This window comes from Ochotona princeps, chromosome 6 (genome assembly GCF_030435755.1).
Source record: "Ochotona princeps isolate mOchPri1 chromosome 6, mOchPri1.hap1, whole genome shotgun sequence".
NCBI classification, from domain to species: Eukaryota; Metazoa; Chordata; class Mammalia; order Lagomorpha; family Ochotonidae; genus Ochotona; species Ochotona princeps.
Window position 1 is genome coordinate 2,025,959 of NC_080837.1, and position 27,998 is coordinate 2,053,956.

The window sequence follows — 27,998 nt, forward strand, 5'->3', positions numbered from 1 at the left end:
CCCATCTTTTTATTATTTAATTTCATTTTATGACACAGTTTCATAGGCTGTGGGATTCCCCCAACCCCTCCCCACCTCTTTTCCCATCTTAAATACTAACAACCAGAAAAAACTCAACAGGTGACTTAAAAAAATTGAAACCCGCAAGAACTAAAAACAAGAAAGCCCCTAAGTAGTCTCCTTTTGTTTATTCCTATGGTAAGCATCGTGCGACTGATTTCTAACAGCACGTCTGATCTGGCAGTTTCATCGTAGGTAATTAGCAGCAAATCTCTTAAAGCCAAACCAATACATACCAACTTCATACCTAAGGAAACAATACAAAAACCCAAGGTGTCCAAATTTCCTTGTTTCTCAAAGAACCAGGGGGTTTCCCGTAATTCCCAGTATTTATTATGTGTTTACAGCTCCCAAGGTAAGACAGCTCCACACATAAATACTGAACTTTTACATAAGCAGCAAACACTAGAAAGCCCCAGATTAGTCAGAGTCCCTACTCTGGGAATACCCAGGAACAACTGCAAAGTACCTGGGTATTACTGACCAGACTCAACCATGCTCCACCATCTACCCTCAAGTCCTGACATGAGCCCCCACAGCTGGATCTAACTAGGAAACAGAACCACATTTTTAGCTAAGTCTGCAATAATTAAAGATCAGAGACAGTAACCACCTGCAGCAGGCCAGCTGGGATGTGGTCCAAGGTACAGCACTAAGCCATGATAAACTCTCCTGGCTTCTGTCCTCAAAGCTACATCACTCATAGACTGGAACAGGAACACAAGACACAGAGGTAGCATGATGACGACCCAAAGAAATCGTGGACCACTTGCTGCAGCACTTAACTACTTCAAACTTTGATTGCCTCCTTTGTAAAACAGAAATCCCTACTTCACTGCAGATGGTAATAGGTCAAAAGTGCTTGAAGACGAAACACTGTTGTAAATGCCAGACAGACCTGCCTAGAATATTAGTAACAAATATCTTCAACTTTGGGACCTCCTTTAAGATAGCACCTTCCCTTAAGTTTCATCGGGAAACACTGACTTGCTAATGGGCTGGGTGGAAATACTACTGTCATGTAGTTTTTAGGTTAACAGAGTTTAAAAAAGAATGACTTTATCTTAAAACCCTGGTAATCAAGTATCTGAGTATCTAGCATATATCCCTGTTGCAATACAGTGATCCAAATTCAATATTCAAGACATGGAAATGGAGATGCTCCCAGAAGATGCTCTGAAGGGTTTGTTAACCAATAAAGTACTGGGGAGGGATGATCTTGTTCGCAGTTCCCTGTAGAGAAGATTCCCATCTTGACACTCGCTAGTGAACAGGAATGGTGATTAAGGCACGTAATAATGCAAGCAGCTGCTAGCCCCCACATATCTCTCTCTTAACTCTAAAAATAAACATAAATAACTAATGGAATAACAAAATAAAAGTTTATTTTATTAGAATTAGGAATGTTCTTTCCCTGTGGGCAACCTGAACAGTCCAGTTACAATGAAAATCTAAGAACAGTTATTTCCACAGCACAGGGTGCTCTATGCACAAAATTACAGGGTTAGGAGCATTTAATCAATTTACCAATCTGATTGTCTCACCAACCCACCCCATCCCATCCCCCAAGTGCTCTATACTGAGATTTGTAGCTATTAAGAATTTGTTACATTAAGTTCTTTTCTCTTGCCAACTAAGTATCAATTCCTAACCATGGTTGAACCATGCAGCACACTGCCAATTTCACCATTTCAATACAAATTAGTCAGTCTTCTGCCTATGTGTGTAAATATACACATGTGCATTTAAAGGTATTTATTTAAACATACAGCAAACACGATCATAGTTGCAGCAAATTACACATAAATTTAGACTCAGATAATAAAAGCTACTCCTTCTTGCCACTGTGGTTTGTGCCCTGAGCTTTGGATGAAAATTTTAACCATTGCAGGTCCATTTGCTGCTCAATGAAGTGTTCAAGGAAGCATGCACCTTTCCAAAGACAACCTAACTGACCTCAAGTAGACCGGGAGACTCTGGCGCTCACTGTGCAGTGGAGGAAGCACCCCTTCCCTCACCTTCTGTTGTCTTGCCCTGGGACAGCTAACAAGATCAACCAGCTCTGGGAATTCTGTCCCAACACAGACGCCTGGAAGCAGAAAGGGTCAGTTAACCTCAATCTGTGTAAACGCAGGGACGGACACACCCACCAGGCAGTCCCCTCCTCGGGCTAAGCAGCACACACACTGTCTTTGGATACTCTGGGGGAGGGGTGTGTCAATAGGGTTTAATGACACTCAAACCTGGATACTGTAAAGTTAACTTTGAAAAACCACCACACATACAACAAAGCAATTGAGGGAGTTACATATTACCTATAGCAACACTGGCTGCTTCTCAAAGTCACCGGGGAAAGCAACTTACTCAAGAAACAAACAAACAAATGAACAAATAAAAATCCTCCTTAGTTTTGGTGACTCTTAAGATTGATGCAGTCAATGAGAGTAAAAATAAAGTGAATTGGATGATGGGAGTGGCAAGGGCTGAGTAAAGGAAGAAGCAGACACTGAAATCCAATATGCACCTGAGGTGGCCGGGGAATGGGGTAGGATGCTTGGGAAGCAGGGCCTCAGGCGACAAGTGGATTAAGGAAGCAGCATAACACACTCAGCAAACATTCACTGATTGTTGATGGGAAAACAACAGTTGCAAGTACATCTCATGTAACAACCTTTTCTAAAAGGAAAAGTAGGGTTGACTCAGCAAAGCCTAACTTAGGCAAAAGGCCAGAGGAAAGTGAAGCTACTTCCCAATGGAGTAATTAGATGGACAGTGCAAGAGCAGACAGAGCTGCCTCGCGAATGGGAAACATTCCCTAGGCACGAGACAGTTAAAGGAAGACAAAGAGGCTTCTTCAGACCTCTTGATCTGGTTGCCTAGTTCACTCTGCACTTCTGTACAAAACTGACAGATTGAGGGATGCTGACCTGTTGAAAAAATACAAGGCCAGAATAGCCCAAACAGGTAATATAGCTAATAAAACCACCACCATCCTTTACTTTTAACATAGCTCTGAAGTAGAAATAGCATAAAAATGGACATCACAGCTAAAATGCATTATTAACTCTCCCATAAATGCCGTGATTTCTATCTAAATGCACTAGATGGGAATTTATGATCTTCTAGGGGGATCTGCTTCAAACAGAACCCACAGCAGCACACACAAGCAATCTTAGAGTTCGCCATTTTAAATTCACAATCTGAAACTAAGTGAATGGGTATTTATTAAAGTTAAAGCAAAAACATTCGGTTTGGTGCCTTAAGTAGGACAGGGGTGAGTGAAGAGCCACAACTGAAATCTTAAAAGGCTCAAAGCAGCAACAAAGGGAAAACCAAAAAGAAAAAAGAAGCTTTGAGTGCTCCCTCTGGATGTGAAAGGGTGCCTGGGCAGCCCATGGCCATGTGCAGGACATGGGCACCAGGACAAGGGAGAGGCAGGAGGCCGTCAGGGATTAGGCTGGGGACAGGATCACGTGAGAACTGCAGCATCGCAACTCCTCCTGGCAGCCCTTGTTGGCCACAGCACGGAGTCCGGAAGCGGCACCCCCATCCCTGCCATCAAGAGCTGGGAATTCAAGGCAGGGGCCGAAACAGCAACTAGAAGGGCCAAGCAACCAGGAAGGGGTGCCTAATACTCTGAATCTTCAGAGTGACAATCAGTACACACTTTCCATCCCAAACCCAATCCCAGGAAGATAAACAAACTGAAAAAGAAAATGCACAGCAAATAGACATAATCTTGAAGATTTTTAAAGAATAAATATTTTTGTAATTGAACATTATGCAAACACGTGCCACGCTTGCTTTGTCCATGCATATGCGCTATATACAATTTTTGAAAAATACTGTGTTGTCCTCTTGTTTTTAAAAGTCATATACAAAGTATTTTTGTTTGTTTAATCCTCGTGCTGCCTACCCTCTTTCCTGTCCTAAGCATCTGCTTCACAAGGAGTACATCATTCACTCACGACCTGGAGTATGAGAGAATCAGTCTGTGTGTGTGGGCGCACTGTGTGGTGCAGGGTAGGAGAGGGAAGAAGGCCTTTACCAAAGTACAACAAAACGGCTGGTTTGGGCATGAAAAGCAGTGTCAAGGAGCTGTTGGTAATTTTTAAGTGTACTACACTCAGGAAAAAGAAAAATAAACAAGGAGTCAGCTTTGAGAATGAAGCTACGTTACAAGTTAAAGTTGGAGGGCTTTTAGTGTGTGTCACACTTTGTTGGCGGCCTAGAATACTGTTGTACAATGGTTTATCTACCTTTTTTTATTACAATATAATTTACTTAAACTTTCCGTTAACAAAACAGAATTCTGGTGCTATAGACCAGTGGTGTCAGAATAGGCTTAGTGCCTCCTTGTTTGTGTTTGTTTTGTTTTAATTGCATGAGCACTCTAGATGGTAAAGTTTTCAGAGTTCATTTTATGCGGGGCCACTCTCAGTCCTCAATGTACTCCCACAGATCTTTCTCATAGCCTTCATGCACATGCTGCAGCAAAACCCTCCGGCGACTCTCGCAGTATCTGGAACCAAAGAGAGAAAACACGAGAATGAGACAAATGGACAGGGAGAGAACATGGCATTTTCCTTTTCTTTTTAACTAAGGTAAAGTACAGTTCACCCAGACCTGGAACTCAGCACGCATGCCCTACAGGCACACTTCCAGGTCAAAACAGATATCTATCAAACTGCTTCCGAAACAAAGAGGGAACCTCTTTCAAGCCATGATTCATTTAAGAGCCTTAATACGTTAGAACACTGGTCTTGAGAAATCACGATCCAATCTTACAGGGTCATATATAAGCAACCACCTACAGAAAGAAGTGACTTCATCATCTATTTACTCATTTAAGTTTTGCAAATTTTCAAAACCTCTCCAACTATTAAAAAACATTAGGATTTGTAAGGAAGAAAACTTCAGGGCAAGCAGTTTCAAGTTGAGAAATCAAACATTAGGAATCTAGAGCTTAGCAGGTGGTATTATTTCAAGTGTCATGTATTTCTGTCAATACAAATCTTCCCTTACAGATGAAACAAGAGTAAGAAATTTACTTTACAGTCATAACCCAACGAGTTCCGAGCAGAGATAAATACACTGTTCTCTAACATTTCCCCAATGTTCACTTTCTGTCAGCCAGTAGTTAAGGACTGAACTTTCTCCACTACTGCCGGCCAGGTCACAACCACATTCAGTATCACCCAATCTCATTTCTAATGCATTCTAGACGAAGCTCAACAGATACTTAGGAAAATCATACCTGTACTTATCTTGTACTTTCTGCTTTATATCCTGCAGAGAATCTTGGGAAATATCTCGTTCGAGGTAGCCCGAGAGCACCTCTGTGGCATTCTCTAGATCTGCTTGGTTATTCTGCAAGAAGAATTGCACCATAAAAATTCTGGCTATATAGAACACCAGCCTGCAAGTGCCAGGACAGGGTGGGTGCATGTCTTGCCAGGAGAGACTACAGTGCCCCTGGGTAGGTGCAAGATTTGTGTCTGGCAACATGCCTGGGAGGGGAACTATGGGCATTTTGCTCCTAGGCTGTACCAATCAATAGTGACACACGAACCAGGACTGGGGGGGAAAAGGTTGGACAGATCAGCAGCACCTGTCAGTATGCATGAAGTGACAGGTACAGCTAGGCTAGGCTACAGCACAGGCTGGCATGGAAATCAATTGGGCTGGTGGCGGCCTGGTGAAGATTACTGAATAACTGCTGGCATGCAAAGGACCATGTCTGTGGAGGGCAGACTGGGCTGCAGCACTTACTGGTTTATGTGAGATACGGGGTTGGGTCACAACTAACTAGACAGCTGTATCAACCTGTATGTGCCTTGGCTGGTGCAGGGGACAGACTGAACCTGACCCTGCACCGGCTGATGCACACAAGAGTCAAGTCAGAGGTCATCCCAGGTGAAGTTTCTTGGGGAACTCCCCAACGAGAATGCTGGGATTGGACCCCAGACACACGCAAAATCACAGGATGCGTGGCCAGCCTTGGACAGCATGTATCAGGCTTGGGCCCTCCTCGGTTGGTGATGCCTGTGCAGTGTCATGAGGGACATGACAGACAGCTCATCTAGGCCAGCGGAGGATGGACATGGACTGCCTCGTCAGAGGATGGAAAGCACACAACAGGTTGGACAATTCTCCCAGCCAAGCTTTGCAGCACGCTCCTGAGTTGGTGATTGCACTAAGATGCACTTTGTCAACCATTAGACCTTGAAAAGATTTTCCTAGCTGTGGTGCACAAAGCCAACCATGTCTCAGAACTATCAAAAACACTCAAGTAACACCCTCGGAGCATTCTTCCTGCACTGGGGTATCTAAGGCTAATCAAATGACTGTCCCTCATTCCCAGGTGCTGATGCAGTCTGGACAGCAAGGGTCGACGGTCCACTTCCCCTTCAACCCCAAAAATCCCTGAAACATTTGTCCAACCACCTTCCTCCAGACTTAATCTGCCCACCCTCACCAGAGGTTCACATGGTCATGCATTCAACAACTATGGAAAAAATATTAAAATGAGGGCCCGACATGGTGACCTAGAGGCTGGAGTCCTCGCCTTAGGCGTGCCGGGATCCCATATGGCAGCCAGTTCTGGTCCAGGCGGCCCCGCTTACCCGTCTGGTTCCCTGCTTGTGGCCTGAGAGGGCGGTCAAGGACAGCCCAGGGCCTCTGGGCCCTGCACTCGCATGCGAAACCCGGAAGGAGCTGTGAGCTCCTGGCTTCTGGCTTCGCATCAGCAACACGTCCGGCCGTTACGATCACTTGAGGAGTGAATCACTGGACAGAGAGGATCTTTCTCTCTCTCTCCTCCCCTCTGTATATATCCAAATTTGCAATAAAAATAAATAAATCTTTAAAAAATACATTAAAAAAAAATACAAAATTATTTTTAAAACTGCTGGCTATAAAATAAATGCTTCTAGTGTGATGGTTCAATTGGGTACTTCACCTCCAAGTACCAACTTCCCATATGGGCGCTGGTTTGCATCCCAGCTACTCCACTTCCTATCCAGCTTCCTCTTATGGCTTGAGAAACCACAGGGGATGGCCCAAGGCCTTGGAGTTCCTAGTTTCGGATGGGCTCAGCTCCAGCAATTGCGGTCACTTGCAGAGTGAGCCAATGGAAAAAAAGATCTTTATCTCTCTCTGTAAATCCCTTTTTAATAAAAATAAAATGAATCTTAGACACACACACACCCTTCTTTTGGTTACTGTTTATCCACTAATATTAGCCTCCCATACCAGATAATAATTGTTTCAATAAAGAGAAGTTGCTCTCCTAACAGATGAGTTCACTGACCCAAAGCTCATAATTAGTCGAGCTGGGGAGGAGACAATATCAAGTCAAGAACAGGGTCCAGGCGTGGTAGTCCAGTGGCTAAAGTCTTTGCCTCGTAGCTGCCGGGATTCCATATGGCACCGGCTTGTATCCCAACTGCTACACTTCCCTTCCAGCTCCCTGCTTCTGCCCTGGGAAAGCAGTTGAGGACGGCCCAAAGCCTTAAGACCCTATACCTGTGTGGGAGACCCGGAAGAGGTTCCGGGTTTCTGGCTTCAGATCAGCTCAGCTCCAGCTATTGCAGTCACTTGGGGAATGAAGCAGTGGATGGAAAATCTTTCTCTCTGTCTCTGCAAATCTGATTTTGCAATGAAAATAAATAAATCTTTAAAAAGTCAAGAACAATGGGCTGGCAATGTGGTAATGGTATTCCAAGGGTGCTGGTTCCTTTCTCGGCTGCTCTACTTGCAATCCAGTTCCCTGCTGATGTGCCTGAGGAAGTAGCAGACAATGGTCCAAATATCAGGCCCCTTGTTACCCATGTGAGAGAAACTCTGGGCTCCCAGCTTTGGCTTAGCTAAGCCCTAGCTATTATAGCCATTTGGGGAGCAAACCAATGGCTGGACCTTTTCTCTCCCTGCCTGTCTTCTCCCTCTGTTTCTCTGCCTTTCACATAATAACAGTAACAACAACAATAACAACAACAGTAATAGGAGCTGAGAACTGAGTTCAGTTATTCTATTTATAGGATGTGGGTTTCTGAATACTCATACTCTTTTCCCACCCTTACATAAAGGCTGTTACCCAGGAACTTCATGTTGATTTCAGCCAATATTATACCAGGTATCATATAAGCAATGTACCTAGATCATTTTACTTAAATTTCCCAACATCTTCATTTTTAAATGCAGCAGAGGTGAAGTAAATTATTTCAAACCAGCTCAGCTAAAAGTGGTCAAGATTCCTATTTGAACTGTCTCTAGAACATGCACATCCAATCACCAGCTCGCGAAATCATGGCAATTCAGATATTCAGATTGCTAGAAAACCCCATGCTCATACACATTTCATGAATAGGCAGGAGCTTTACAGACAGTCCTTCCACACAAGATAGGGCTTCCCCACCCAGGAAGTTCCTTACCTCAAAGATAATGGACTGGTTATTCTTTTTGAGGTAGAAGGCGAAGACGTAAGTGTACATGAGTGTGGCACGGCACTGGCAGAGGACATCCACAGCTTTCTTGAGGAACTGCACCTCAATCCACGACATGTTGTGCTGCTGCATCTCCTCCATCTTCTGCTTCACCTGAGCATACAGTTTGTGCTCGAAGCGTAGACTCTGCATGTGGTTCATATAGCGATTACAGTAGAACAGATACCTCTGCAGGGCTGCCCTCGAGCGCTATCCCATTAAGAAGGAGAATAACCACATAATTACAACATGCTGTATATAGGAAAATTGATCAAATAAATCACAATGACTTTTTATTAAACAGGCAAAATAAAACAAGTGTGGGTGAAGACTGTACGCAAAAGGGAATGCCTGCACACTGCTGGTAGGAATGTGTGTTAATACTGCCATTACAGAAAACTGTCCCAAGCAGCTTCAAAAACCTAAACGAAACCACAAAATGATTCAGTAATTCCTCTTCCAGGTATATGAAAAAAGAACTCTCAGGGACACCTACGTTTCTGTGTTGACTAAAGACCTAAAGCTCAGCATCCTGGAGGGTCACTAAGGGAAGAGCAAATGGTATAATCACAATGCAGTATTAGCAGGGCTTAAAATGGAAATCTTGTCTTAGGTAACAACAAGAATGAAGTTAGAGGACACTGCATTAAGCCATGACAAATAATATAAACTCTCACGTATCAGGAAGTTAAAAGAAAAAAAAAGTCGACCTCACACAAGTGGAGATGAGAACGATGGTTACTGGAGGTTAACGAGGAAATCAAGGGAGTTGTTCATGAAAGTATAATGACAGCATTAAGTTCTGAGATCTACTACATGGCAGGGCAAGTATAATCAACACTATATTTACATTACTTCACAAAAACTAGAGTAAATTTCAAGCATCTCACTAGGTGAGGGGAAGGATACGCTACTAATCTTTCTTTAATCATCCCACATTATATATGTATACATTAAAACACCACCTTATGTTAAATATTAGAATTTGTCGATTAAAAATAGCAATTAACAAGTTGACATATTTACTGATAAAAGTATACTTATTTAATGAACAGACAACTACTGCTACCTTTGTTGTTTAATACTGCTTTGAACATCCTGTAACTGTACTTTCAATACAGCAGCCATGAGCCACATGTGGCTATTTAAATTTTTAGTAATTACCAAATAGAACAGTGGTGATAAAGAACATTTCCATCATCACAAGAAAGTTCTGCTGGATAGCATAGCTTTGTTTTACAGTGTGCAATAAATCTAAAACAGGCAAGAAGCAGAAATATTTTTAAGTAGAACAGAGGTCAGAACATATCATGTAACTGCTAGTATAATGCAATAGCAAATAATTGTTATACTGTTCGATCAGGTTTCTGGAATAAGCCACCAAAGAGTTGCAATCATGAAAAATCCCGAAGATGGGTAATTCTATAGGACAAAATGCCCCAGTATTATCTTTTTTTTTTTTAAATATATATTCATTTATTCATTAATTACATTGCATTACATGACACAATTTCATAGGTACTGAAAATGCCCCAGTATTTTCTAAAATTGGCACAGGGAAAAAGGAAAAGGGTATGAGGAATAGAAGGGACAGAAATTAAACCCAATGAATTTACAGACCTGTGTGGGTCACAGTTTGATAAAACAAAACTGAAGGGATTATTAGAGTAATTTGAATGCTGGTGGTTGATACTAATAAAGCACTGCTTTCATATGCATATTCATATAGGAATATGCATTTGGAAAACTGGCTAAATCATAGCTTGGGACATCCTGCCCCTTATAACACTGCTTAATTCAAATCCTGGCTCCTCTGCTTCCGATCCAGATTCCTGTCAATGACAGCAGATGACAGTTCAAATGTTTGAGCCCCTTCCACCCAGGTGAGAGATGGAGACTGACTTTCTTTTCAAAATATTTATTTTATTCACTCAAAAAGGGGGAATTACAGAGAAAAAGAGAGATGGGGAGAGAGCGGTCCTCCATACACTGGTTCACTCCTCAAATGGCAACACAGGAGGCTGGGCCAGGCCAAAGCCAGGAGTTTCATCCAGGTCTCCAAAATGGCGCAGAGGCCCAAGCGACAGAGTCATCCTCTACTGGTTTCCCAGGTGTATTAGCAGGGAGGTGGATCAAAATGGAGCACCAGAGACTCAGGACAGTACATATATGGAATCTGGTGTGTTGCAGGAAGCAGTTTAATCTGTCACACCAGAACACAAACTTTTTTTTTCTTTTTACAAGATTTATTTATTTAATTTGTGGGGCAGATTTTCAGAGAGGAGAGGCAGAGATATCTATTTTTCATCTGCTGGTTCACTCCTGCAATGGCCGCAACGGCTAGAACTAGACCTGTGGCCTGTGGCACCCACCCTCAGCAGAACTCGGATTTCTGGCTACAGCCTAGTCTAGTATTGGCTGCTGCAGGCACTTTGGGAGTACACCAGCAGACGCAACATCTATCTGGCTGCTTTCAAATCAAAGAAAACTAAAATTTGAATAAATAAATTTAAAGAAAGAAAAAAAGAGAAACCATTTCAGTCAGCTTAGGGGGCCCATCCAAGTCCTGGTCTAGATTTCTTTAGTATTATCACAGTAGGAAAGTAATCCACATACTAATTCCCCCATTGCATAAATCTCTACAGGCAATGAACTTGTAAGTACTCTTGGTTTTTCCAGGATCTGACTGGAAGAAAATGATTTAGAGGTACTTGTTAAATATAATCACTACAGCCACAACTAATATTTGCAAGCCTGTAAAATGCTCAAGAATGGAAAAAAATATAAACTACCATATTGAAATATATGAAGCAAGAGGACTTGATTTAGTTTGACCAACAACTCACAACTAACTCATATCATTACTGCAAGACAAACTTCATCAATCAAATACCACAGAATGGAACAGAAAACCAAAAAGTGATCTGAAGCTTAAACCCTTCCCCAACAGTGCTCACAAATTCAGCTGCTGCCCATTTTTGCAACTAATGTTTACTTGGATCATCACTGTCACATACATTCACTATTAAGTCTACAGCTGACTCAACATGGGATCATCCAGTCTGCCAAGTTGATGTCTCAGAAAAAGCATGCTGCCTCCTGTTCTAGAAGAGCAAGAAGATCCACCACTGTCAACACCGTGGAGTGAAATATTAAATCAATTCCTTCAGACGAGACAGATGCATCTGTCCAAGGCAGTGAAAGTCCTTCTAAGACTACAACTCCCAGGAAACAGTATGCCAGCTGCACAAAGGGGTAGGGCAAGGGAGAAAACACAGAAGGCCAGACAGGCATGCAGTGATATGTTCCAATTTAGCAAGTGTAGCATTTGTTAAGCATAGAATTAAATAAATACAGTGATGTGAAACATGCCCATATTCCCACAGTATCTGAAGATTCTGGCTTACTCCAACAACAACACTAACTAGAAAACAAATTCATTCATTCAGAATCTAAGTACTAGAAAAACTGACTTGGAAGCTACACGAGAGTTCTTGTCTTGCACCACATACTGCTGAATGTGCATGTGACATTTCGGGAACTCAGCATGCTGGTGAATGCCACAGCCCAAAAGATACAACACAGGTATTCTTCTGGCAGCAGCAGGCATTATGGCACAGAAGACTCAGGTACATGGACCCCTGACAACCACTTGGGAGACCAGAATGGAATCCAAGCACCAGGCTTCTGCAGCACTGCAGCCATCTGGGGTGTGAATCAGCTGACTGAAGGTCTGTGTGTCTCTGTACCTCTCTGCCTTTTAATTAATAAGCTGGGGCTGGGCCTGATGATTCGATGGCTAAATCTTTACCTTGCAAACATCAGGATCTCACAGGAGTGCCAGGATCCCATAAGAATGTTGGTTCCAGTCCCAGCTGCTTCACTTCCTATCGGCTCCCTGCTTATGTCCGGGGAAAGCAGAATATGGCCCAAAGCCCTAGGACCCTGCTGAAACCTAGAAGAGCCTCCTGGCTTTGGATCAACTCCATTGTGGCCACAATGACCATTTGGGGAATGAACCAAAGGATGGAAGAACTTCTGCCACTCCTCTATATAAATCTGATTTGCATTTCCAATAAAAATAGATTGAGATCATAAGAAAACAAAAACAACCCATACAAACAGGCTAGAGACTGTCTCCTCTCAGCTTTAGTGCCATCCTCATGGAAACCAAGTGCAAGAAGAAGCAAACACGCAGACTGAGACCCAAAAAGGATGTCAGAGGAAAGTGCTGGCCCTTGTGTACCCTTGATGGCTAAAGGAACAAAGTGCGAACAAGACAAATTGTCAAACTGCCTGCTATATCCACTACCCATAATTTGTCTTGAGGGATCTGAAACTTGCAAGACCAATGATTGCTGACACCACCTGTAAGATCCACATGGACGGGGGCCATGGTGTATGTACCAACCTAATCCCTGCAGCAGAGGATGGCTCAAGTTCTTGGCTCCCTGCACACACGTGGGTGACCTGAAAGGAACTCCTGGCTGCAAGCTTTACACAGCTAGTCATTTTTGGAGCAAACCAATGTATGGGAGATATCTCTGTAAATTTACATATAAAGCAAAATTAAGTTTTATTTACTTAATTATTTTAAAAGACTCCCTTGGTGGTTCTCTATCCTAGAAAAGCTATGTTTTAAGTTTTGGTCAAGTGTAGCATGCTTGCAATCAATCTTACCTTCTGTTGTCTTAGCCAATAGGGTAGTTATAACAAGTAATTTGGTTTCAGAAAATCATAAAGTTTTAAAATAGCAAACAATTTTTCAATTTTCAAAATTTGACCATCTATACAATCATTTCAATGAATTTATTGCAACTGAAAACCAAATCTTAATTTTACCTTTTGCATTTGTGAAATGGCTAAAATTGGCAACCACGAGTATTCATTCAACTATACCTGGCTAGCAAGAAAATCACATGAGCAGGCATTGGGCCACCTTGGTTAACACTGCCAGGTGGGATACCTGCATTCTATCCCTATGGAAAGACCTGGATTTCCTTCCTAGCTCAGCTCTGACCATTGCAGGAACCTAGAGAGTGAGTGAATGGATGGATGGGAGCTCCCTGTATCAAAGAGCAAACAAAAACACACAATAAAAACTAAGTAAAAGTGATGGAAATAAAACGATAATAAATTTCACAAAAATCAAATCATGATTCACTGTAGCAAACTCAACTTAAACAATGTTTGCTTGTTTTACATTTGAGACACAGAAATAGGGATGCAGGGGTGGAAGAATTCCACGCACTGACATGCCCAGAAATAGCCAGAACAGACAGGCTGAAGTCAGGAGCTGGGGACTCCAATCTAGGTTTCCCAACAGGGGTGACAGAAGACAACAACTAGAGCCATCACCACCATCACCACGGTCTCCCAAGGTTGCAACAGAAGAAAACTAAAGTCAGCAACGAGGCCAGGACCCAAATCTAGGATTCTGCTATAAGATATGGCCAGCCAAACTACGACAGGCTGTACACACATTCCAAGTGAATGACACAACTCCCAAATTGTTACTATAAAGTTGGGTATCGTTGATTCCACAGTTCTCCTGGATTGCTTATTTAGTTGTCAACAGAGTAAGACTTTAATGTGTCATTTTATGTTCATACAGATTTTGGTAACAGAGATTTATTTTCTTACCCTTATAAAAGAATCCAAACATTTCAAGTCCAGGAAACATCATTTTAATATAAAATCTAACCTTTCACTCTTTTTATTTTTAAATTACGAAGTCAGATATACAGAGGGAAGGAGAGACAGAGAAGAAGATCTTCCATCTGCTGATTTACTCCCCAAGAGGCCGCAACAGCTAGAGCAGAGCCAATCTGAAGCCACGAGCCAGGAACTTCTTCCACGTCTCCCACATGGGTGCAGGGTCCCAAGGCTTTGGGCCATCCTCCAGTGCTTTCCCAAGCCACAAGCAGAGAGCTGGATGTGAAGCAGGGCCGCTAGGATCAGAACCAATGACCACATGGGATCCCGATGCATTCAAGGCAAGGATTTTAGATGCTAGCCTACCGCACCAGGCCCTTTCTATCTGCCTTTTAAATAGAAAATAAATATTTTTAAAGAAATAAGTAGAAAAAAAATAACAAAAAAAGAAATAAGTAGAAACTAATGAACTAGGGAATAAGACAGAAGGAGAGCTCTTCAATCAACTGGATAGTTTCCCAAGTGGCCACAAAAGCCGGAGCTGAGCCGGTTTGAAGCCAGGAACCAGGAGCTTCTTCCAGGTCTTCTGGGAGGGCGCAGGGTCTCAAGGCTTTGGCTATCCTCTACTGATTTTCCAGGCCACTAGGAGGGAGCTCAATGGGAAGTGGAGCAGTTAGGACACTAGCTAGTGCCCATATGGGATCCCAGCATGTTCAAGGTGAGGATTTAGCCACTGAGCCATCTCATCAGGTGCAGAACTTTAATTTCTGACAATACGTATATTTATTAATTTTTTTCTGAAATAAGTTTCAAAAAAAAAAAAAGACAAGGAAATACAATCTATGTTTCTGGTGGCATTCAGGCTGGGGAAAAAATGTTTTTGGGATAACTGAAGCATTTAAAAAATGGATGAACATATAGACTACTAAATTCCATGATTTTACTATTATGAATGAAATTTCCAGACTGAAAGTTGTAGAATTTGATCCACACTTTGTGTCTGAATCTCTTCAGTAATAACAGGTCATTTTTCCACGAGCTCATGAGACATTTCACTGTAAATCTGTTCACTTATTAGAATACCCTGATGAATAACACCATAGGGATAAAACAGAAAACAGTCTACTGCCGATATATGGTAGTAGGGCCATTTAACAAATGCTACCCTGCCAGGGACAAGGGGTTAAGGATACATTTTGACAGCAAGATCCCACCAAAACCTAACTGGACTATATAATTAACTAAAACAAAGCAAAACAAATAACACACACACACACACACACACACACACGGCAGAGAATAACGGGTTTGGACAGACAGAGGAGAGGGAAGGACCTCTTCCCTAGGAAGAAGTCAGGAGCCAGGAATTCCATTCTGCTCCTCACAGGAGGGGAAGGGGCCCAAGCACCTGAGCCACCTTCTGATTTATTCCTAGGTGCCTCAGCAGGGGGCTGGATCAGAAGCCATACCTTGAACAAGCACCCTGAACTGGGATACTGTCATCAAAAGTGGTGACTTAACCTACTGCATTTGAACACCAGCCCCGAAATAATCTTTTTTCAATAATATTCTTTTTCCACACAGATACTCAGTAAAGGGGCCACAGTGCCGTCCTAGAAGTCTTGAGTTGAAACCTGCTATTTTCTAATAGACACACAATGAGCACCTCTGATCAAGTGTCTTCTAACAACTGTACTTACCTCCTGGGCATCTCTTGCTGCCTTTGCGTCATCCTCATTATAGCGATTACAGTTGTACCTTAAAGTAAATTAACATAATTCCATAAAGCCATCATTCAATGAAAAGCTAACAAAGCACAGAGCTTTAACTTAGAGAGTCAAAATTATCACAAACTGAGGTGTTAAAATATCCAAATTTCTACCATTAAAACAAAAGTGTTGTTGAACTTAACCCACACTTAATGTTTAAAATTTCTCTTTAGATAGCAGACTCACTCTCTATTAAGTATTAGTGCCCTATCTCTAATGTGCTCCATTCCAAATGAGGTTACCCATAATCCTTTGAATATACAGTAACCTGGAACTTTTGTTGGAGAAAAGGATCCTCTCATGGGCCACTTGTTATTTATTTAAAACAAATACTCTGTTTTCCAGAGTTACTTTCTCATCTGCTATTTTATAAACCTATGGAATAACTTGCTGCTGATGGTAAATTACGTATCAGACACTGTGCTATGTGCTTTACATGCTAACGTAATTTATAAATCACCAAAAGCCAAGCAATAAAGTGTGGGAAGATGCCCCTGTTAGAGTGGAGATGAGTTCAGACCAAGACCTTCCTTGTCCTGGTCGTCAGACCTCTTACATGGGAGCCTCCCCAGTGCGCTTACCAGAAAACCTAAACAATTAAAACCGCTACTTTTATCTCCAATCCCATTCAGTACACCTTATGAAATGTGTATTGTTATTCCCACTGAACATGAAAACCTGTATTTAGACAGGATAACCAGCATGCTGCAGTATCTGAAAGTTCAGAATTAATCTTAAGCCTATTTGCCAACTGAGGCTCATGCTGCCCACATGCTTTCTGGAATCTTTTTAACTGATGTTTTCAGGAATAAAGAAAGAATTCTGAAATTAAATTTTGTAGAATGGAAGCCACTGTTACAGTCTATAAAGTTTTTCAGGATTTTAGACATCAATATACATTCAACATCTCTTGATATTACCCCCAAATGCATATAAGATTCTTGTATTAGTTCAAGCAAGTCATCAATAAAACCAGCCAAAAAGGCTGTATATACTGAATCCAGTAGAGAGTACCCCAGACACGCCATGCCAAGCAAACTTTTAAAGCGCTCCACCAGGAAGACTATTTCATTACCTAGACTCCAAGAAATAAACTTCAAGTGATCTCAAATACCTCTGCCTTGGCCACCAAAATCTGAGCCCACCATGAAAAGTCTTGCTGAAATCTAGAAAGTATCTTCTTATCCATCATCCTAATAATACCAACTGATTCTAGGATTTTACATAAGAGGAAAATAAAGTCATTGGTTTATTTGTAGCTTGTAAAACTTCAGATGGCATTTTACCTGATTTCAGTCTTTCCAGTAACTATTATCCATACTTGCTCACAGAAATAACTAATGCCTCACCGAACTTATTCTCAACTTTTAAAGTCACGAGTTGATTTACTCTAGAAGACATATTAGCTGATTTTTATTATGCCAAGATGATAACTCTGTCTTGTCAGCAATCACTCAACCTACCAGTATATAACTCCCCTTGATCAACTAGTAGTACCATTTCTTTGAATCAGATAACATCCTTAGAAATTCTCCTTTTGATATTTAATAAAGTTACAAGCCTCATTACATTACAGACTTTGCCAACATTACCGAAGGGTTTAGGGATGGAAAAGTAAATATTTCAGATTCGTCTGTACTTGTAACTCCAATAACTGACAGCGCTACTTGCATTGCTAACTTGAAGACTCTGAAGTAGCTGATGACCCAAATAGGAAAAAGCAGCACGTGAGCATGGGTGAGCAAGGCACAGGCAACACTTCAGACATACCAGTGTAGGCCATTCTCGAAGCTCTGTGCCCATCATCTGCTGTGTGTCCTATTCAGGTTTCAGCACAGCTCACCCCAAGGTGGAGCTGTCACTGCACAAGCAGGAGTTTTTAATAATTCTTATTCTCCACAGTTCACCAGGTTTGTTTCATTACAAAAGTATAGGATAGAATTCGTTTTGGAGAACACTCTACCCCTCCAATCCATATTCTTAAAATTGAGAATATGTCTGGCCAAGCAAAAACTCTCAACCCTCCCGTTCTTTCTTGTATGACAAGAACATATTTTCTTGAATTCTGCTAAAACAAGCAGCTCAGAATTATAGTCAGAGAAATATTGAGCCAAAGGAGTATCCAATTAAAAAAAAAAGAGTTGCCACTGTCCCATCCTAAGTTCAGGCCTTCCTCATCTGGTCTCATACTACCCCACCCTACTCTCCCACTCACCCTCTACAAGACAATTTATGTAAATCACACAACATAGACGCTTCTTATCTCAGCTAAGACCTTTGCTCATGCTCATTCTTTAAATACTTGTGCAATATTCAGACTATTCTAAGTGCCAGCTTATTTTCCAACTGTTTCCTATTCCACACAGTTTGCCAGGGCCCACAAAATCAAATGTCAATAGGGAACAGCTAGGCAACACCAATTAGTGGAATAGGACACCAGTATATGTAACAGGACTGTTTTCAGTATTATCAGGAAGTATGAAAGCATCCTCACCCTCATTTGTATTTTCTCAAACTAATGAACATTCATGGCATAAAGGAATATATGGTGCTGTGTGATAAAGTCAGTCCTCCACTTCTACAGGTTTCACCTCTCTGGATTCGACCAACCGAGGATTCAAAGTAACTGGGGTAAGAAAATTTAAATGTGCACCAACATATACAGACTGTTTCACTCCTCATTCCCTAAACAACACAATGTGACAACTATTCACACAGCAGTCACACCGTATCAGCACTTGCACCGTGTGCACCGTGAGGAAGCTAGAGATGACTCAAGCACACAGAAGGGAGTATGTACGTTACAATCACTATGCCATTTTATAAAAGAGACTGAGGCGTATGTTATTTTGGTACCAGAGGAGGTCCTAGAAAAAATTCCACGGATGCCCAGCAACGAACGTCCATGCAAATGATATTAGGCCTCAGCTGTAAGACAAAGTCTCCACCTGAACAGCTGCTACCTAGGTTCAGGTGACTGCTGTGAAACAGGAATACAGGATAGGTTCTAAATTCTAAAGAGAAGTTAAAAACGGGGATTCTATTGGACGACTTTCCAATTGTTAAAGTTTGAGACAAACGTTTTGCTAATGATTTACAAGATGAATCACACTTGTAGCATGGGGGCAGGGGCCGGAGAGGTCTTGCCAACAACTTGTTCATGCTCAGCTCTGGCTTAGAGAGATCAATCACACAGCTCTTCTCACTTTTGTCCATGCTGCTGGACGTTTAACCCTAAATGTATTTCAACTAATGGACTGTTGGGCTTCCTTAAAGCCCATCTGATTTTTTTTGTCCATTAAAGAACATGCCTTACTAATCCCTCTCTGTGCAAATCTTGTCCATATCTCTCAACACTGACCAGAGATGACATCTACTCTCTTTCAGTCCTCCAGGTAGATGGAGATCTCTGCACAGAGATTTGCTCTGCAACACGCGGCACATATCACATGCTCATGTGAACACATTCTTCCATTTCCACACCTACCAGGCAGATCCATGTGGTTCCCAAGGGCCAAGACACACCCAGCAAAACTCTGCTTTACAGTTCTGGTTACGACAGACCATGTGATTACAACCGCCATCCTTCTCAATTGTGACATGGCATTTGGGACATTCCTATGAAGAGAAACTGTAAAGTTGGTGTCAACGCTACACTAGGTTGCATTACTACCATTGAGGAAAAGTCAGTTCTAGATCTAGCTGACGATTTTGGCCGATACATGTAAAGCACTTAGAACAGTATCAAATATTTACTAAGCATTATTAAAAATAGGCTGTTACCATTATTACCAGCATTTATAATGTTAAATTTGACTTTTTTTTTTCCTAAGTGGGATAGAGGGACACAGTCTTGAGAACTTTTATTCAAACCCTAAAAATAATCCTAAAGAAGTAAACAGTTTATTCATTAAATATATATGACATCTAGTACTATTTAGAAATAATTACTATTTCCTATAACCAACACACTTTTCTCAGTGTTTTATATGCATCAACTATAATTCCTGTACTGACACTATTCTCAGTCCCTTATTAAGATGAATTATGAGAGAAAAAGCATGAAATCGGTCCAAGATTATACAGGTAATAAATGGCAGAGCAGGAACCCAAACTCAAGAAACACAGCCTCCTCAAGAGTGAGGCAAGCCAAGAAACTGGGACCTGATTTGTAAATTCACTTTGTGGTCAGTGAATTTCTGTTTCTCTGGAAAATACTCATGTTTTAAATTCAGTTCATTTTCACCTTTTATGTTACAGGGACCACATTAAATAAAACAACTCCATGTGTCTTTTATTATTATACTGTATCTAAGATGTAAACTTGTATTTTGGGCTATATTTGCTTGATGTCTACAACTCCGAAGGAAGGAAGTATCACCCAGAATATTATCATTTATACAGCCTTGCCTCCTTTGTGAAATAAACTACATTACACTGCCATAAAGCACAATAATTTCAAACACTTTGAAATTACCCAAATGAGAAATTTTACAATTTCCCCAAAAAGCACATTTCTAATTTAAAATGCTTAATTCTACATTTCTGAGATAATTAATTAAAAACAAGCCCTCAAAATGCTGGGAAGACACTGTTACCTAGCAGAGACAATTCAATCTAAAATAATAATAATAATAGTATTTAATAATTATTGTTATCATTACTACTACTACTTCAAATCAACAGGAAAAACAACCCAAAGAATGCTGGACTAGAACTTTAAATAAAACACATAGTTAGAAGAAGACGAATTTAAACAAAGGAAGGGAACTAATGATGCACCAGAAGGCCACACACTTGAGATGCAAATACTCATTATTTCATGATACCTAAGATGGGTGGTTCAACAGCACTCACACTTCTAGTGAAAGTACTTTATTTCCACAAACTGGTAACTGAAACTGTATCAGTGCTGTATCTGTTAATAATTCATATTTTAGAAGTTTAACAAAGAGGTAGATAGGAAGCAACTGTTTTCTTAAGGTCAGCTCAGTAACATAATAAAAACAGCTGCTAAGTCACTCTGCTCCAACCCTCCCTAAAGAGTGACTCCTAAAAGCAAAGCTCTGGGGATTTAAGGTCAAAAGGTAAATTAGCCTAGCAGAGCCAAGCTATGCACATAAATGTTACAACGCAGCAGCCAAAACCAATCACAGTCAACCAGAGCTTTATAACTGATAACTAGAGCAAGGCTCATAGCAGATAAACTCAATGCTTGTGCTATTAGTCGTACAACAGTTTCATCAGTGTCACTGCTAGTAGTCACTAAAGCAAAACACCAACCTTTGTATTGGCCGCAATCCAATTTGAAGTTTCACTGTCATCATCACATTTTTTAATCCACTTCTTTAACCACTGTTAAAAACAACAACTGTTAAAGAGTACATCAAAACACTAAAAAAAAGTAACAACTTGCCTTAGTACACACTATAGTTAGCTTAAATATAACAGTCAATGGACTTTCATCACTACGTTGACTTGCTCCTCAACCAGCTTTAACGTCCTGTTTCTATTCCATCTCATGAAACCAGGATTTTCTCCGACTGAAACCCAGGTAAGATATTGCACCATCCCTGGGGAATAAAGCGTGCCAAAGGACGTGCCTCATCATTTTTCGCCAAACTGATCAGGAGCAACTAATCTGTTTTCAGGAATGCTCTCTGAAATATACACAGAAAAATAGGTGCCTTCTGTCTACAGATAAATAACAAAACTGTTGGGCACTATTTCCAGGATTTCACTATATTACTTAGAAGTATAAAAGCCAGGCATACTCACCTTGCATTTAACAGGATCATGCCAGTTTTCTCCACAGTTGAAGCTGGTGACAAAAAGAATTAAAAAAATTAAGTCCTCCCTGCTTAAAATAAGTAAAGGAACCAGGGACTAGTGACAGCAAACATGAGGAGAAACCAAGTCAGTTTTATTTCAAGATCAGTTACCTGGATCTAGTATGTGGTAGGACTGGCAAGGAGGCTGCACTTAAGGCATCTGAAAAGAAATCTAACCATGGGTGCTGGAATGCAGCAGTGATGACTCAAGTTGCTGTTTCTTCCCCATCCCCCAAGTTCTTTTATTCAGTTGCAAATAGAGAAATTTTTTTGTGAAGTGACCAGGTGAAGAGGGAAGCGGAAAGCACCTCCCAGGAAAGGGATGCGAGGTGGGGTGCTTTGTGAAAGGAGGTAGATACCCAAGTCATTAAGCCCTTCTACCACACTGGATACCTGGATTGAGTTCCCTGCTCCCAGGTTTGACATGGCCCAGCACTGGCCTTTGCAAGAACATGGGAAGCAAAAGCAATATAGGAGCTCTGTCTGTCTCTGCCGCTCTAACAAATAAGAAAAATAAACCCTAACAAAAAGGACAACTACAAGCTTGAAGATGTGACTTCTTGAAATTGTTACTAGGGCGTCTTGGATTGTAATGAGAAGTTGTATACACTTCTTCACTGATGCACACTCAATCTTTTACTTAACACAAATGAAAAACAGTTAAAATTTGATTATGTAGGTTAATTATGTGATTTACAACCAGTGAACGGACAATCATTAAAAAAGGAAAATAGTAAATCAATTCATACAACTCAGCCATGCAGATATATTATGAGCCAAGAAATAAAAGGGCTAAATAAATATTCTCCAAATATGTATTAGTGACAATTTTTTTTATACGCTCATGGCATATACAATGAATAAGGGTATAAATAAGGAATTAACACAAATAAGAAAAATACAAAGCCAAAAGGAAGGAACATGATTTAAATAAAGGCAGGAAAAGCAAAAGAGAAAATGAGACGGAATATGGAAGCAAAGAAATCCAAAGGCATGTGTCTGATGAAGCTAGAAGTATGTATTCAGGTATTCACCATTACTTTCCTCACTTTGAATCATTTCACATTAAAAACACAATCGAGGGCCCAGCAGTCCACACATATTAAAACAACATCACTCACCTCTCTTCCTCAGGCTGAAGCTCTTAAGATTTCACTGCCAAAAATACATAGAAAGGAATCACTTACTTACCAAAACTGGCGTCCACATTTGCAGCGAACTGGTTTAGCATCAGGATATTGGACTTTAACAACATGGTGGCAATCTGGTGCAGGACACCACTTTAACAGTCGATTGCACTAAAACACAAGTTAGTACGTTTAAAAATGAAAGCAAATTAAATCATGATGAAAGACATCCTGGTACACAAGCAACAGAAAACCTGAAATCTTATTCAGAGTAATGTTCCTGCATACACGGTTTTCCCAAAGTTATCAATCCCTTAAACATCTAATTTAATAAAACACATGCAATAACTTCTGACTTTATCTTCAAAATCCCACTGGAAAACTCTGATCGTCCTTAAGTGATCATTAACAAGCATCAATGTATTTACAGTGGGCACCAGTGTTCTGGTGTAGTGGATAAAGCCACTGCCTATGATGTCAGAACTCCATGAGCACTGTTTGAAGTCCTTATGGTCCATTTCCAATCAAACTCCCAGATTACTGGCTAGGGCAAGCAGGAGAAGATAACACAATTAGGCTTCTGTCACCCATGTGGGAGACCAGGATGGAAGTTCATGCTCCAGGCTCCAAGCCTGACCAAGCCTCAGCCACTGTGAGAGTGAATCCACATATGGATGCCTCTCGCTCAAACTGACTTGGAAGTCAGTCAGTCAGCCAATCAACCAATCAATCATAAGCAGCACATATACTAAGAATGTTATATATGGTGCTATCAAGAGTGTTCAGATATGACAGAATAGTATGATCTAAGTTAATGGGTATACTGTGTGATGTTCTAAATAATCTTAGCTCCTCAAAGGCAAATACCATGACAAACTTTTTTGCTTTTTCTGAAAAGCAGATTTACAGGCAGAAGGAGAGACAGAGTGCAACTCTCCCAAAGTGGTCTCAATGGCCAGAGCTGAACCGATCCAAACCCAGGAGCCAGGAGCTTCTGCTGGGTCTCCCACACAGGTGCAGTGTCCCAATGTTTATGGGCCTTCTTTGACTGCTTTCCCAGGTCATAAGCAGAGAGTTGCATGGGAACCAGAGCAGCCAGCAACATTGGTTCATATGAGATCTTGGTGCTTGGAGGTGGAGGATCAACAAGTTGAACCAACGTGCAGGCCCTTGAAAGTATTCTTACCATGGAAGAAAAATCAACTTGAGTAACACTCTGTCCTAAAATCCAAAAGTCTACTGAAAATCTCAAAATAAATAGCTTGGCAAACTAATCTTCCACCTACGGTGCTGGAATCCCACATGGATGCTGGTTTGTGTGCTGGGCACTCCACTTCTGATCTAGCTCCCTGTTAATGGCCTGGGAAGGAAGCACAGGATGGTCCAACTCCTTAGGCTCCTGCTTTTCAGAAGGGAGACCCTGATGGAGCTCCCGACTTTAGCCTGGCCCAGGAGCAAACATTTTGAGAATGAACCAGAATGGATAATCTCTTTCTCTCTTTCTTTTCCTGCCCTTTCTCCCTGTACCCCCTTGCATTCTCTTAAACATGAATGAACACAGAAAGATACATCATTGAAAGGAAGAACGCTATAAAAATTTGGCTTTTAAAGGTCAAGAATTGGGCCAGGCACAGTAGCCAATAGTGGCTGAAAGTCCTCGCCTTGCACGTGCTTGGATCCCCTACAGGCACTGGTTCACATCCTGGCTACTCCACTTCCATCCAACTCCCTGCTTGTGGCCTGAGAAAGCACCCATGTCTGAGACCCAAAAGAAGCTCCTAACTTTGGATAGGATCAACTCCAGTAGTTTCAGCCACTTGGGGAGTGAGCCAGCAAATAGGAGATCTTTCTGCATTTCATTTTCTCTAGATACCTGCCTTCCCAATAAAAATAAATAAATCTTAAAAAAAAAAAGAAGAAGAAAGCTCAAGAACTATGAAGAGATTTGTTTTAATGGTCTGTCATGGGAGATTCAGAGCAAGCTCCTGGCTTCTGATTACTTCAGCTCTGGCTACGTTTCAAATAAAATAAGTAAATAAATCTTTTAAAAAGCGTGACGAAATGCTTCTGTAGAATTTACATTAATAAGCAAAATTTTGCATGAGAATTTTAAAATCACTTACCTCTACAAAGCTATTCGTTATTAAATGCTGATACTTTAATTTAACTTTTGAATCTGTGATCAGGCGCCTGAAACCAAGAACAAAACATTTATCAAGAAGCTTTCCGCAGAGATTATTTCCAACATTTACACAACACAACGTCACAAATTGCTTCAAACTTCCTAGAGTTCTATTTTGGTAGACTTGTTCCCCATGATCCTCACACTCTAAACACTCTAAACACTCTATTCCATGCAGCTCATATTACACTCTAACAACTTACCAAGCACTGCCAAGCTGAGGCTGTGCTTTAAGATGGCAATTCTTGGCCCTTTCCTTTATACTCCACCCTAGTCAGTGCTATGAAATGAGATGCTACTGACAGGAATGTTGAGTAATAGATCCACATTTTGAGACATCTAAAGCTTGTATAATTTTGAGGACCTTTACTGAGAACTCCTGGCAGTTAAAAAATAAAAATGCTTACTGCCTGTGACCTGGCTGGCATTCCTGTCCACATAAAACTCTACAATCACAGTCATTTCCAAGGCTTACTTACACTTACATGAGACCACGAAAGTGAGGAACCCTGAAGCTAAGTTTGAGGTTTAATGAGTTTATGGTAAGTACACCTCTGAGTGTGTTTAGGAAAATAGATTAAAATGTACGGGGAGTGGGAGATGTGGAAGGAAGCAGACAGAACCACTGAAAACGCCAGGAAGAACTTTACATGCATGCAGCCAAATCTCCTGGCCTCACTCTGGAGCTCCAGTCTACTTGCCACTTTGTTCCCACAAAACTCCACCCTATCATGTTTAATGCACTCCTGTCTCATCCACAGCCTCTGATTTTATTCACTAACAGCAAACAGCAACCACCCTTCCCAATGTGTCTGTAGCAGACTCCAGCAGAGAATAGGCCAGGGCAGCCTCCCAGTTCCTTAGCTATAAACTGAGGGATTATGACTAATCTGTAAATACACAGCAAAAACAGAGTTATGAGAAAGGTGCCTGGATAACAGTAAGCACTCAATAAATGGAAGACCTAGCAGTGTCCTGGTACGACTTCAGCCAAACTCACTCGAGAACACCTTTCCTAATTCCCCATAGCAGCTAGATGTAGATTCCCTCTCAGTTGCTATGGCACCCAACACATCACAGATTTTATCATTTTAGACACCTAGAAAGGATTCCTGCATCCAGCACAGTGCCTGGCCTATAGAAAGAGTTAAACAAATATCTCCTTCTCATCTCATAAACGTTCAAACTAGGGCCTGGAAACAATTTGTGTACCTGCAGTTACACAAAATTAAATAGTGATTTAAGGGCTCAGCGGCATGGCCTAGCGGCTGAAGTCCTCGCCTTGAACACACCGGGATCCCATATGGGCGCCGGTTCTAATCCCGGCAGCTCCACTTCCCATCCAGCTCCCTGCTTGTGGCCTGGGAAAGCAGTCGAGGATGGCCCAAAGCTTTGGGACCCTGCACCCACGTGGGAGACCCGGAAGAGGTTGCTGGTTCCCGGCATCAGATCGGCGTGCACCGGCCCGTTGCGGCTCACTTGGGGAGTGAATCATTGGACGGAAGATCTTCCTCTCTGTCTCTCCTCCTCTGTGTATATCTGACTTTGTAACAAAATAAATAAATCTAAAAAAAAAAAAATAGTGATTTAAAAAAAGTTAACTGCTGAAAAGACGCTGAGCCTAAGACACCAGTCACAGGGTCTGGCGCGGTAGTCTAGTGGCTGAAGTTCTCGCCTTGCATGTGCCAGGATCTATATGGGCACTGGTTATTATGATTCATGCAAGAGCAGTACAAGATGGACCAAAGCCTGGCACTCTGCACTCACGTGGGAGACATGGAGGAATCTCCCAGCTCCTGGCTTCAGCGCAGCTCCGGCCTTTTCAGCCACATGAAGAGTGAACCAATAAGCAGATCTGTCTCTCCTTTTCCCTCTAAATCAACCTTTCCAATACAAGTAAATAAATCTTAAAAGAGAAAGAAACCAGTCACATGAGGTCACATTTTATCACATCATCAATATAAAATGTCCAGAACAGGCATATGCACCGACAGCAAACAGCTACGTGCTATTGCTACCATGAGGGAAGAAGGGGACGGGAAGTGAATACTGAGCGCATAATGGAAAATGAGAAGATGCAAACGATCTGAAATTAAATGATGATGATGATGGTTATGCAATACTGTGAATCATAAACTTTTTTAAAAAGATTTATTTATTTTTATTACAAAGTCAGATATACAGAGAGGAAGATATTTTGTCCGATGATTCACTCCCCAAGTGAGTGCAATGGCTGGTGCTGCGCCAATCCGAAGCCAGGAACCAGGAACCTCTTCCAGGTCTCCCATGCGGGTGCAGGGTCCCAAAGCATTGGGCCATCCTCGACTGCTTTCCCAGGCCACAAGCAGGGAGCTGGATGGGAAGTGGAGCTGCCAGGATTAGAACCAGCGCCCATATGGGATCCCGGGTGCGTTCAAGGCAAGGACTTTAGTCACTAGGCCATGCTGCCGGGTCCAATCATAAACTTTATTACTTACATTGTTTCTGATATGAGACCCTAACCATTTCTAATATCCAAAATGTAGCCCAAGAGGCTACTTAAAACTGGTGAGAGCAAAAGTCATACACAGTACTATAAGGCAAGATTTCTTAGTTTATCTGGTGATTGAGAAACTGGAGAACTTCAGCACACTCTATAGAGAAAAAGTCACTCACTCTGGTCATTTGCGACCTAATTCTTTCAACAAAAACCTTCTGCTATCACCTTCCTTTGAAAATGGTTATGATATCCACGCTCCTAGCAGATGGCAGCTCTGCAGATAAACAAAACGACTTGTTCTCAATACCTACTATATATGCTGAGCACAGGGTCAAACTGCATCTAATCACCCGAGTATGAGTGAATACCTGGCTTTCACCTCAACCTAACTAGAGAGCTATAACAGTAAACA

At 41.5% G+C, this 27,998-nt stretch overlaps 1 protein-coding gene across 1 annotated transcript in view; it reads right to left on the reverse strand.

Annotated features, from left to right (window-relative positions):
* Positions 1 to 3,266: 3,266 nt before the first annotated feature.
* The window catches only part of ARIH1 (ariadne RBR E3 ubiquitin protein ligase 1), a 78,443-nt gene continuing 53,711 nt past the window's right edge, over positions 3,267 to 27,998 (reverse strand). The window contains exons 6-14 of the mRNA XM_004594662.3: positions 25,049 to 25,115; positions 22,990 to 23,096; positions 21,746 to 21,788; positions 21,251 to 21,322; positions 19,455 to 19,585; positions 15,899 to 15,956; positions 8,493 to 8,753; positions 5,318 to 5,430; positions 3,267 to 4,582 (exon numbers count right to left, since the gene is read on the reverse strand). Coding sequence (XP_004594719.1) covers positions 4,498 to 4,582; positions 5,318 to 5,430; positions 8,493 to 8,753; positions 15,899 to 15,956; positions 19,455 to 19,585; positions 21,251 to 21,322; positions 21,746 to 21,788; positions 22,990 to 23,096; positions 25,049 to 25,115 — 937 coding nt within the window. The 3' untranslated portion in view covers positions 3,267 to 4,497. The remainder of the gene's footprint in view (positions 4,583 to 5,317; positions 5,431 to 8,492; positions 8,754 to 15,898; positions 15,957 to 19,454; positions 19,586 to 21,250; positions 21,323 to 21,745; positions 21,789 to 22,989; positions 23,097 to 25,048; positions 25,116 to 27,998) is intronic.